This window comes from Vanessa atalanta, chromosome 27, assembly GCF_905147765.1.
Source record: "Vanessa atalanta chromosome 27, ilVanAtal1.2, whole genome shotgun sequence".
Taxonomy (NCBI): Eukaryota; Metazoa; Arthropoda; class Insecta; order Lepidoptera; family Nymphalidae; genus Vanessa; species Vanessa atalanta.
The window spans coordinates 287,695-300,378 of NC_061897.1; the positions used below are offsets into that span (position 1 = coordinate 287,695).

Consider the following 12,684-nt stretch of genomic DNA (forward strand, 5'->3'; position numbering starts at 1 on the left):
ATGGAACGATGAAAGCTATTGAACAGCATGCCATCCATCGCGTGCTCGCTCGCGTGTTAGATCGACCGTGCGTTGTCAGCGGTTAATGTACACCAATGTATCAGTTCTGACCGATTCGTTTCCGCTGGTCGCCACGTCCTCGCTCTCGTGGAACCGCGCGTTCTTCACTTCGTCTAGCATCTTTAGCTGCTCCTCCATTCGACTGTTTGGTCGTTTCTTTAGTCTACTTTCGACGATGGCGCGTATTCGTCTCAAGTCGTCATCACTCGTGTCTTTCCTGTTTAACATCGCTTCGTAGAAACTCCACCAATTGTCGATACTGCCGAATTGTTGTTCCCGATTTTTGAGAACGTCTTCGTAAATTTTCCACCAGTTGTTCGCGTAATATTCGCTGGGGTAAGTTCGTGTGAGGTCGAAGATTTCCAAATTATTTCTGACGTTATCTCTCTTTAAAGTGTTGCTCTTTGAGATAGTTCGTGTACTGTAATCGTTTATCGTTCTTAGTAAATTGTGTCTGGAATGTTCGTCGGCAATGTTCTTGTTATTATTGGGGGGAGCTGTTCGTGTGATATATTCTCTATTGACTTGTTCAATGGGAATAATGTTTTCTTTCCGACGCGTCTCACTTTTGTATTTCCTGATCATTTCTTTGTAATATTTTTCCAACAAGCAAAGTTCTTCGTATGTGTATTTGGATATATCAATCTTTGTATAGACGTTGATTATTTCCTCAATATTGACGAGCTTTTTCTTTCGTCCTTCAACATGTATATTGGATAAGAGTTTCAATTTCTCGATGAGAGGATCGAAGCCCTTATACACAAAGTCTTTCTTAGCGAATTCTATTAATTTTAAGACCATATCTTCATACTTCTGGTCGTATTCTAAATCTTTATTGACTGCTTTAGATCTGTCAACTTCTTCGATAAAGTTTTGCAATGTCTCTTTCTCTCTCTCATATTTATCTATTTCTGTCTTTATCTCGCCCAGAACCAGCTCGTGTCCACTGAAACGTTCCAGTTCACGTCTCGTTTCTTCCATTTTGTCCAAATTACGTTTTGCCAGAGCCTTCCACCATTCAGTATCATCCTTGAACATGTTCCAGAAGTGATGTTTATTTTCTTTATGGATTTCAACTTTATTTACTTTAATATCGTCTGTTTGATCTTTTATATCATTTTGAGGTGATTTCGGTTCCGCACTGAGCTCCACATTGACTGTTAAGTTAATCGGCTTCACCTTTTTAACTTTAAATACTGGACTTTTTAATTTAGGCCTCTCGAATTTAGATTTTTTGGACACGCTGTGTACCGTTGTCGTTACTGTTGTACTGGCGTTCTCATTAACAACATCCTGCCAATCTAAGTCGTCCATAACCTGCGACAACCTCTTCATCTCGATGTCTAGGTCTGTGTTAGGTTTATTAGCGTCTTGGGTGTTTCTTCTCTTTCTACTATCGGCTTTATCAAAGGAGTCGACACATAAATCGACCAATTTTCGTAGCTCCCCCAGGAATATGCTCTCCCCGTATTTCAGTACGCGCCATTCCATATCGAAAAGACTATTCCTCGATGTCAGATTATATCTCATATTGACATCGTCGTTGATGAGTCTCGGTGATGGTTTTAACATCTTGCTCTCAATATACGAGATCATTTCTTCACAACTATCGTGAAATATCGTCGGAGACACGTCATCATCGTGGCTAGAGTAGTCTAGGAGTTTTATTAGTTCATCTTCTTGATCAGATTGGAATATATCCGTCTCTGAATCGCACGAATTGTAATCCCTTATGTTAATAGAGCGCCTCTTGCTTCTAGGTATAGTGTTAGTTTTGACGGGTAGGCTCCAACGCTTCGGATCCGACAAACGCTATAAGGCAAGAAAGTCCAATATTGACATATACAGAGACGAACACAAACATAAAACAACACGTGTGTGTGAAGTGAGTGACGAAACCTAGACTTCGAACATAATGACAGATAAAATATATTAAAACGAAATCGAATATATACAGGAGTCTAAATAGACTTCATAATTAAAATTAATGCCTCAGTTATTCCACAGTGAGTAGTGCTTTTCGATAAAAACAAATTAATACCTATGAGACCGTACCAAGTATTAGACCTGATTTATTATACTAATGGTGGTCTCGTCTACTCACCCCGTGGTATCGACCGTACTAGCCAACGAGCATCCATCATCGCAGTTATATATCGTCAGTGAGGTCTAGAGGTCCAGCTCAGAAGTGGTATCGGACCACTCAGAACGGATTTCGGATTAGGTGTCAATAGGCGGGCGCACCTTGGCGGCGTGCTTGAGGCGCTGCATGTCGGGGTGCGCGACGTGCTTGCCGCTGGCGGCGGCGGTGGCGGCGGCCAGGTCCCGCAGCGCGGCCGCCGCGTCCCGCGCCGCGTGCAGCACCAGCACCTGCGGCTCCGCGCCGCCGTCGCTCAGCGACGTGGCGCCCTGCTTCACCACCTCGCACAGTTGCACTGCGCACGGGCCACGCACATTGTAGGAATCGACTCGTAAATTAACTTGTCGAGATACCAGGTGTCAACTTCGGCACTATTTCGACTACATTCCAATGAGAGAGAATCTCACACAAAGAGAAGGTATACAAAATAAGCTGAAACATTTTTTTTATCAAAACATGCAGTATTTTGTCAAACTCGAGTCACTCACCGATAGTGCTGACTGCGCTCTGGGCTGCAGCCGCCAGCTGCTCCTGGCTGCCTGCAGCACCTCCGACCAAGGTCTTGGTGTCCTCGACCAGGGTCTTGGCAGTTTTGAGAATATTCTCGCGATGGTTAGAGAACGTATCGCCTTCCTTGTCCGACTGAAGCGTGCCTGGATGATTTAAAAAACATTTCAATGAGAAACACCGTAGACAGCGATGAAAGGGATAAGATGGCGACAAATCGACAAGCGGATAATGTTTCTGCTATTCTATGAACGACCATAACCTTTCTAAATAAAAAAAAAATTATACTGACCTCCGATAAAGCGTTTAAAATATGTATTTTTTACGCGTAATAATTACAAGTGAATATTTGACCTGCACTCGCGAAGAGGATGGTGGTGTCGAGGTCCCCGAGGATGGTGGCGATGGTGGCGGCGGCGTCGATGCAGGCCTGCGTGCCGCGGGAGCCCGCCTGGAGCGCGCTCAGCACGGCCACCGCCTGCGACACACCACTCGGTTTATAAGCGTCGCGGCGCAGCGTGCGAGTGCAGTGCTATAGTACGGCACCTTCTCGTTGACGGCGCGCGCGGCGTCGGCCACGGCGCGCCTCTGCGGCGGCGCGGCGGACAGGCGGCAGCGCCCGCCGGCGCGCACCAGCTCCGACACCGCCTCGCCCAGCTCCACCGCCGACACGCGGATCCTGCCCGATACCGACGCCGACCGTTAGTTCGCCCCGCTGTCGCTCACGCGAGCGTTCATCCGGCTCGGAGGACCGGCGCATGATTTCGAGATGTAGACAAACGGTCACCTGTTGGCTATGTCCGCGTTGGGAGTGGTGGCAGAGGCGCCCACGCTGTCGGCCGCGAGCTTCTCGTACTTCCCGCACATTTCGTTGCCGACCTCCACCAGCTTGGAGGGTTCCGTGGCCGATTTTGCCGTCTAGAATATTAAAGCATTGGTATTTTGTTTAATATTGATCTTATATATAGTAATAAACTTCTATATACATATGAAAATAAAAATATTATTAAAAAATATTAAATTGGTGCTTAAATCGCCAAAACCTTACCATATCGGTGGCCAATCTTGCAATGTCCTTCGCGGCGCCGACCATCCTCGTCTGGTAGTCCACGAACGAGTCCGTCTCGTCGTAGCTGCCGATCAGTGACATCCTGATAAACATACATATATGCGATTACTAACTATTACAAAAGTAATTTAACCAAAACTATTAAAACACTTAAAAATACGTATGGTTTCATCATATTTTAGTGTAAGCGATACTACATTATTACTTATAACATACTAATATCAATTACTGATCACTTTTATGGGCTGACTCAGACCGAGACATCTAAAGATACAATCTATATACTAGCCACTAGACCGATGTGCAATTATGATTCGTTTGTGACGCTTGTTTATTCGTTTCTACGATACGAGAGGCACGCTTTCCTACGAAATATATTTAACGAGTATATTAAGAAACGACTACGTTTATAAACATGTTTCCTTACAATCAAAACAAATACGTGTATCGTTTTAAAACTATAACAATACCGATACTAAATGAAATCAACTAAATTATACAAAAAGATTCACGTAAACAATAAACTTCAATGAACCTTATATATTTTTTACGCCTTTTAATTATATTTATAACACGTTTATAGCTTATTTATGTCAAGAAATCTAATTATTTTTAATTTTAATTTGTGAAGTTCTACATCAAATGTTAAATAAATAAATTACACCAAGTTAGACTGTGTGGGTCTGTGGGTCCACTAAAACAAATGAGCAGAAATATTAGCAGAGACTATGGTTGCCAGTGGCAATACAAACTGCTAACATATAGTATTTAATTTACTCGACATATATGTACGAAGATTAACAAAGCATAACGATATAAACAAGTAATATTAATAATAAATACAAACAGTTTTTTCATGCTTGACACTGACACCGAAAGCGTTCGTTACGCAAACCGCTCGCGGACTGCGCGCGCGCGACGCACACGTACGTATGGTCGGTAATGAGGTCACTTACACTAATTACACTGAATTCACTTTTATTAGCGGTATTACGATTTCGATATACTTTGAGATTGATATTTTATATACGATTATATATGTACAAACGATTTTATTTAACAATAACGATGATTAAACTTTACGTTGTGTTTATTTATAACGCCATAGATAAAAAATATTCTTTATCTGTTGCTCGATATGATCCCCTCAAGCTAAAAGCAATGCCTAGCGTTTTATCTTTTATTTTTTATTTCTTCTTAAGTAATTCTATTAAAGAAAATGTTTATAAATGTGTTTGTTAGATTATAAATAGCATTTAAACAAAGTTTACAATTTGAATTGACTTCTATAAATCTCTATTTGGTAACCTTTAAGATGTAAACACATTTCTCTAATAATAATCATCGCATTAATTTCGTACGTAAATTTAATTATAGTTGAGGAAGGTTATGAAGCTAAGAGTTTAGTTAGTTAGCTGACGCTGTTTCTATAAATAAAGTTACACGAATATAAAGGCAATATTTTGTTCTCCATTCGTAATGTAAATATTATACGTGTATTTAGTGCTGATTGATTTTTAAATATAACTCATAACATGAATTTTGTTACATTTGTTTGTATGGTACATGTATCCCATAAAAATTTTCAAGGTGAACCAATTCCTAGCTACCTCATAGCTCAACGAGTGCGTACTCATATATAGGTCACTTAGCTGTCTGTCCAGACTACTTACAGGTAAAATTCTTTCAAATAATAACGGAGATCTCTTGGTAGTTTATCACTTATCAAAATAATATTTTTAATAGCATTGTTGCATTATGTTAAATACCAGGGGCAGCAAACCCGGAGAACGTACTAGTCAATTCATAGCAGCGATCGAGTTTGGCTCCTCGCCAGGCTTAGCTCGCATCGGTGACCTAACCGCTATATCACTAACTAATATAGATTTATTAGCGTTCTAGGAAACTCTTCGTCTGTCGGTCCTAACTTACATCGATATGATGTTTAATATTTGATTATGAATTTTATTTCGATATTTACGGGGCATATCATGTCTATATCTTTAGTATGTTGATAGAAGCCAAAATGTCTTAGTAGTAAACCAAAATATAAAATACAACACGTAAATATGTAGAGTTAGAAAAAAATCCCGGGTAAGTCCGAGTCCGACACGCGAACGAAGGGTTCTGCTGTACCATTGTCTATAAAGACAGTCTGTTGTTTTTTTAGTATTCGTCGTTATACATTATCTGTGAAAATTACGACTGTCTAACTATCACGGTGACAGAGTCTTAGTAATAGGACCCCGTTTTACAGTTCGAGTACGGAACCCTAAAAACGAAGCTATAATCACAATAAAAATGCCTAGTCGTCTTGATTACAAATAGATTTTTTACGAAAACCTTGCTCTTTGAACGTGTTACATCTTGTTATATAGTTAGGTATAAGATAATTGACATTAGTTTGAGAAATTTGAAAACAAGACGCATTGTATAAAGTAAATCGGATTGTCGATTAACCGTAATCGGTTTAACTTAAAATACCAGACGAGACGAGAGACGAGAGGCGGGAGGCGCTGTCCTTAACCGCGCGCTCCTCGGTCGCGGCTATATTTAGCCGCACAGGAGCTGTTTGTAAATAACCGCCCTACATGTTATGTATTTTGTTTGTTGTTTGTGTTCGATTCGAATTTCTACATTCAATACAGCGACGCTACACATATTGACTACCAAAGTAAATAACCACCTTCGGTTCCGAAACGTAAATGCTGTGATATTAATTACTTAAGACTTTCAAATAAAGAAACAATTTCGTCGTGCACGCATTCCTCTCCACGCATGTAAATATATATTTTGTAATGTAACAGCCGAAGCGGCAGGGACCGCGTACCGGTGCTCGGTGAGGCGCGCCACGGCCCGCGCCACGGCCTCCAGCAGCGGCCCCACGGCGCCGCGCTGCGTGCTCAGCTCGCGCACGTGCGCCGTCAGCTCGCCCAGCGCCGCGCGCGCCAGCCCGCCCTGCGCGTCCAGCTCGCCGTGCGCCGACACCGCCTGCGGGGCTAACGCGTTACTCCTCTGCCCCGTCGCGGGGTTGCGGCGGCCGCGACCGGGGCCCGAGCGCTCACCCTGGGGTTCCCGGCGGACTGCTTGGCGGCGTGCACGAGCAGCGCCAGCGTCTCCAGCACGGTGCGCGCGTGCTGCAGCAGCGCCGCCTGCGCCGCCGAGTCCGTCGTGTGCGAGGCCGCGCCCGCCGTGCCGCTCACCAGGGGCTCGGCGTACGACACCTGACCGACACGACTGCGTTTTACTGATTGTAATGTAGATCATGCATATTCTACGGCGACTGTAATATTTTCTGCACAATTGACTCGTGTTCGAGAGAGAGTCGTCTTGGCCGAATTTGGTCACGAGGATATTATTATTATGTTATATATTTGTGTGTATCTTTTAAATAGGTTAAATTTATTCCTGCTCTTGAAACGAACTAACTAAAACCTCGACAAGGACCGGCCGAATGATGACCGATATCTGACAGTTCGCATTACCACGCGTGCGGTGCGCGACTCACCAGCTGCGTGACAGCGTGCCCCAAGTTTTCGGCCTCGCTGCGAGCCGCCACGCGCAGCGGCTCCAATCTCTCCAGCATCTCCGCGGCGCTGTTCTCTATCTGCTCGGAGTAACCTGTTAAAGGTACACACGATTTATTAACCGCTATAGTATAACTTTGTATATATACTGTTAAGGAAATAGATTTTTAGTCAACGTGAATGCTCACCTTGAAGAGTGTTAACGTGTCTCGGCTGCAGCTCGAGCCCCACGGCCTGCAGGGCCACCTGGTCCAGCTCGCGGAGCTGCTTATTGAGCGTGTCGAGTGCGGTCGCACACTCTCGCTGACCGGGAGCCATTTCGCTGTCATATGTATAGTAAAAATATTGTAAAATATCATTTAGTGTCATGCTACATGTCAGTATTTTAAATACGGCCAGAAAGCGAAACGGAAGGAGAGGCTTACCGTATCCCGGAGACGAGGTTCTTGACGGTGTCGGAGACGGACTTGCTGTGCGCCGCCAGCGCGTGCCACTGCGTGCGCTCGGCCGGGCTCAGCGCCAGCGCGCGCGCCGCCTCCACCATCGCGCACGAGTACGTGATGATGTCGCTGCGGGAAGGCACGGGTCAGTCGGCGGCTGCGTGCGGGGGGGGGGGGACAGGGTGCGGGGGTGGGCGCCGCGTACCGTCCGCAGGCCAGCACGGGCTGCTGGCGCTCGCGCGCGCTGTGCGAGAGGCGCGCGGGCACGGCGGCGAACTCGGGGCTGTCGGCGAACTGGCGCAGGCTGCGCACGGCGTCCAGCACGGGGCCCGTGGCGGCGGCGCAGCGCGCGCGGTTGCGGTCGCTCCAGTCGGCGTCCAGCGCCTTGATGCCCTTGACGAGCGCGGCCGTGCACTCGGCCACGTCCTTGGCCACCTGCACGAAGTGGCGGCGGCCGCGCGGCTCGGCGCAGCGCGCGGACGCGGTGCGGCACGCGTTGCACAGCGCGCTGGTGTGGTGCGCCACGGCCGTGGCCGCCGCCATGACGCGCGGCTGCTCGGCCGAGGGCTCGGCCAGCGTGGCGCAGGCCTGCTCGATGGCCTGCGCGGCGCGCGCGAACTGCGCGCGGTCCACCAGCCCGGCGCGGCCCGCCGTCGACGTCTCGTCGGACGCCGCCACCAGGTAGGCGGCCTGCGCGACGCACTCCACCAGCCCGTGCACGGCGGACGCCACGGCGGCCACGCTGCGCGCGAACGGCTCGGCCTCCGCCTTCTTGACCGCGCTCGCCATGCCCGACATGCCCTCGCCTGAGAACGACCGCCTTGTAGTTTTGTCTCACTTTCCATAGATGTATTAACAGAAAAAAAATTGAGATAATATTTATACTACGGGACTACGCACTCAGCAGCTTGCTCTGATCGACGACTGCGTCGAGGCAGGCGAAGTACCCGAGCTCGCTGAGCGGCTGCGAGGGCGCAGTTAGCAGTGGACGACAGCTCTCCATGCTGCGGATGGCGGCGGCGCACTCCTTCTGTCCCGGCGCCGCCTCGGTACACACGTCCACCTGTGAGCACGACAACTATGACCACCCCGTCGACTTCACTCGAAGGTACATCCGGCTCGAAGGACCAATATAAACTGATATTCTTACGACATCGACTTTATGGAGCTACTGGACAAATTACCTCTTAGAACGGATTGTTCCTACGAGGTATCGCAAGAGTTCTTATATCATAATTATTTACTCACAAGGTGGTTGATGCTCTCAGTGACTGCGCGCGCCGCGTCCGTCAGCTGGTTCTTCGCATTCGGTCGGGTCAAATCCTGTTATCGAAACGGAACGATTATCATTCAATTAAATCACAATTGGGCTTCGCGCTGATTTTTTATTTTTAGAACAAGACATTTTATCGCGAGTTTTGTTGTTGCTTAAGAGATAGCCAAATAATATTCAAGGAAATAGAAGAAAATATATGGAATAAGATAAACCGACCTGACTGACTGATTTAGCGGTGCCGAGGAGCTTGGACGAGTTGATGGTGACCGTCTTAAGCGAGCTGACCATCTGCGTCCGACTCTCCGTTTCCTGCGAACATAAATATCGAGGGATAAGCGTGTTAGACCTTTGTCAATGAATAAGACGTATAATGCAGATAAGATGCGGCTCGTACCTCGGTCTGGCCGGCCATGTCGAGGCAGACGGCGGCCAGGCGGTCGAAGGCGTGCTGGAAGTGCTCGGCGGCCGGCGCCAGCGCGCCCCCCTCCGCGGCCGACGCCACGTCCGCCGCCGCGCCGCTCAGCCCCGCCGCCGCTCCGTTCAGCTCGGTTTGCAGCGTGCTGACAACCACCACCACAATTAGGTAAATGTTACGATACTACTACTAAGTTTACATTAAGAACCTCACATTATCTTTTTATATTCAACGAAAAAGAAACCGCTTATGCGATCGTTAGCAGACTGAAAAGAATAATTTACGTATAACGAAACAATAGTGACAAGAAAGCATGATTGGAATTTAATTAAAAAAGCACTAATTCACATTTAATGCACAAATCACTTAAACTATATACTAAGCGATTAATGATATAACTGCAATAAAGCCATTAGCGGAGATGAAGGCAAATAGGCAACATTTGCATTCAAATGACGCGATGTCATCGGTCGAATTTTTGAATAATCTATGGTGTACGTTATGGATTCGCGATAAAATGGCATTATGAATGTCGGCAAAGTGGCTATCGGAACTTTGGAGGTCAAATTAAAGTAGAAATAAGTATAGTAAGTGGTGTAGTGTTGTATTATAAATAAAGACATATTATATTAATCAAGAACAGTTTGTAGTGCAAATCGCGTGGTATATATAAATCTAAGGTTTGTTTATCTTTACCCTTTTCTCCAAATAACAAATTAATTAACGTACTAACAATCTGGATTAACGAACAGATACAATTTTTGTCGCGATGCCTGTGACTTACGCGTGTTATTCATTACCTAACTATGTAAATTAAGATATTAATAGATCATTTCATTTAGTTGTGTTTCTTGTCTAGTTTTATGATATAAAATTAGATTTTTATAGATGTTATTAAAAAATACTCGTGATAAATAATTTCCCTTAATAAAGAATTAGCTTTATATATATTAACGGGTCGCTCATGAGACGAATTTCGACCGTAATTAAAGAAAAACGTGACATTATTATAATAAAACAAAAATAATGTAAAAAAAAAGCGTCATTGGTAAACTATGAATGTTTATATTAAATGTGTGTGCGACAAACGCATGTTAATTTAAAGTATTTCTAATGCATATAATAAATTTTAACTGTGGCAATTTTCATACTCTTCCGTACGCGTAAATATCGTGAAAAGCTTTAAAGTGTTTCGTTTCACGTAATAATATATAGATGTAGTTGTAGTTACCCGTAGCTCTTGTCCGTGAGCGGGAACTCGCCCATGTCGAGTATGTCCAGGGTCTGGTTGATGCTCTCCATGGCGGCGTCCAGCTCCGCGTGCGACGGTACCGACTCAATGGTTTGTTCTATGCCCTGGGATATATGAATACATTTTACTATGTTGACTTTCCATCTAAAAAAATTAACTGCATGAAGATGTTAAAAAAATGTTGAGAGTTCGGACCTGAGAGACATCTTTAGCGATAGCCATTATTCTGGAAGTGTCAACTTCCTCGGAGCTGGCCAGCTGGTGCTTCACAGTCTCCACGAGGGTCAGAGACGAGTGCAGGACTTGTCGACCGGATGTTATCACTCTGGAGGATAAAGTATATACCGTAGAGGAGTACGATCACATCTAATAAAAGCGAGCGACGTCGAGTGCGTTACCGGTGCCGGTTGTGCTGCGGCGCCACGGCGAGCGCGGCGCGCAGCGGGGGGGCGAAGTCCCGCAGCGCGCCGGCCAGGTCGGCGGCGGCCCGCGCGCAGGCCGCGCCCTCCCCGAGCCGCGCGCTGCCCGCCAGCTGCGCCGACGCCGACGCCGCGCTGCGCCCCGCACTCTGCAGCCCGCTGTACGCCCACTCCGCCTGCGCGCCGACACATCGTTACGGGTCCGGGCTACGTGCGCCGAGGCCGGGGGGTGGGGGGTGCGTGCGTACCGTCTGTCCGGGCAGCGGGCGCAGCTCCAGCGCGCGCGCCGCCTCCTCCAGCTCGTCGAGCTCGGCCTGCAGGCTGCGGATGATCTCGGCCGCCGCGTCCAGCTCCAGCCCCTTGCACGACACGCGGGCGCGACTCACGGCCGACCTGGTGATGTCACTCGCGTGTTTGTACTCGTGCTTTTAACGTGTCGCCCTCGTTGTTTGTTATGAGCAAAATATTTGTAGCATATGACGTGTGAGCGAATCGTCACCTGAGGTCGGCACAGCTGGTGGTGAACTGGTGAGTGGTGTCGGCCAGCTGCTTGGCGGTTGGGACGTCGTTGATGGTGGGCAGAACTCCACGCGCCGCCTGTATCACGTGACCACTCGGCTGTCGAGGAAAGAGTGATATTTTTTAATATGGACTATTACTAACCGATCGAGTTTCGTGCAAAATTAAATAGATTCTTTCGATAGTTTTCATCATTATATGAACATTTATATTATGACGTCACGACATTTTAAATATTTTAAAATTATAAATATATTAAATAATATGATTAGATTATTAGATAATAAAATAATAAGCGCACCTGCAGGAAGGTCTCGGCGGCGGTGATGAGGTCGAGGTGCGCGGCGGGCTCGCCGGGCCGCGCCACCGCGCTGCGCACCGCCTGCGTCACGCGCGGGACCTGCTCGCCCAGCACGCCGCACTCCGACAGCAGGCTCTCCTGCGGAACGGCACGTTTTAATAGTAGCTCGAAAAATGCCACCTAAACACTCTCATTGGACATGTCGGATGGACCTCATCTCTCTCATGAGAGAGATGAAGAAGAAGATGAAGTATTGCGCCTACTTGTACACACACTGGCCGTCTATAACATCTTCCACACAATTTAAGAGTCTCTTCTATACTTTTATAATTAAATTTAAATACGTCAAAACAATAAAATTAGTCAATCAAATCTGTAACAAACATTAATTGAAGTTTTTTTGCTACTCGTGCTAAAGTGTTTCGGTCATGTACGTCGACTATTGCGCACGTACCTGCGAGTACTTGTTGGTGTTGTACTGCGTCGCATTCTGCGCCGACGTGATCAGCTGCGTGGCGCTCGACGTCGCTTGGCGGGCGCTCTCCTGTAATATCGATAGTTTGTTAAAATAATTTCGATATTTAATGTATCATCTGCTACGGCGGTGAGGTGGTCGGCGGCACGCACAGTAAGCCGCGCGAGCTGCGAGCTGACGATGTCCTGTCCCTGTGCGTAGTCGACGGTTATGAAATGCAGCTCCTTGGCGGCGCGACGGAGCGCCTCCTGCTTCTCGCGATCCTGTTTACAACAATAATATTT

At 46.8% G+C, this 12,684-nt stretch overlaps 1 protein-coding gene across 6 annotated transcripts in view; it reads right to left on the reverse strand.

Annotated features, from left to right (window-relative positions):
* Nucleotides 1–12,684, reverse strand: part of LOC125074152 (talin-1) — a 72,854-nt gene that overhangs the window by 10,658 nt on the left and 49,512 nt on the right. For all 6 annotated transcript variants that reach the window (XM_047685387.1, XM_047685385.1, XM_047685388.1 and 3 more), the window contains exons 25-49: nt 12,553–12,663; nt 12,380–12,469; nt 11,926–12,063; nt 11,605–11,723; nt 11,354–11,498; nt 11,085–11,281; nt 10,882–11,011; nt 10,666–10,790; nt 9,414–9,579; nt 9,236–9,328; nt 8,992–9,066; nt 8,644–8,806; nt 7,949–8,549; nt 7,729–7,872; nt 7,492–7,625; nt 7,285–7,397; nt 6,842–7,000; nt 6,607–6,767; nt 3,756–3,858; nt 3,495–3,625; nt 3,254–3,386; nt 3,062–3,185; nt 2,689–2,853; nt 2,305–2,495; nt 112–1,872 (exon numbers count right to left, since the gene is read on the reverse strand). In XM_047685387.1, coding sequence (XP_047541343.1) covers nt 112–1,872; nt 2,305–2,495; nt 2,689–2,853; nt 3,062–3,185; nt 3,254–3,386; nt 3,495–3,625; nt 3,756–3,858; nt 6,607–6,767; nt 6,842–7,000; nt 7,285–7,397; nt 7,492–7,625; nt 7,729–7,872; nt 7,949–8,549; nt 8,644–8,806; nt 8,992–9,066; nt 9,236–9,328; nt 9,414–9,579; nt 10,666–10,790; nt 10,882–11,011; nt 11,085–11,281; nt 11,354–11,498; nt 11,605–11,723; nt 11,926–12,063; nt 12,380–12,469; nt 12,553–12,663 — 5,472 coding nt within the window. The remainder of the gene's footprint in view (nt 1–111; nt 1,873–2,304; nt 2,496–2,688; nt 2,854–3,061; nt 3,186–3,253; nt 3,387–3,494; nt 3,626–3,755; nt 3,859–6,606; nt 6,768–6,841; nt 7,001–7,284; nt 7,398–7,491; nt 7,626–7,728; nt 7,873–7,948; nt 8,550–8,643; nt 8,807–8,991; nt 9,067–9,235; nt 9,329–9,413; nt 9,580–10,665; nt 10,791–10,881; nt 11,012–11,084; nt 11,282–11,353; nt 11,499–11,604; nt 11,724–11,925; nt 12,064–12,379; nt 12,470–12,552; nt 12,664–12,684) is intronic.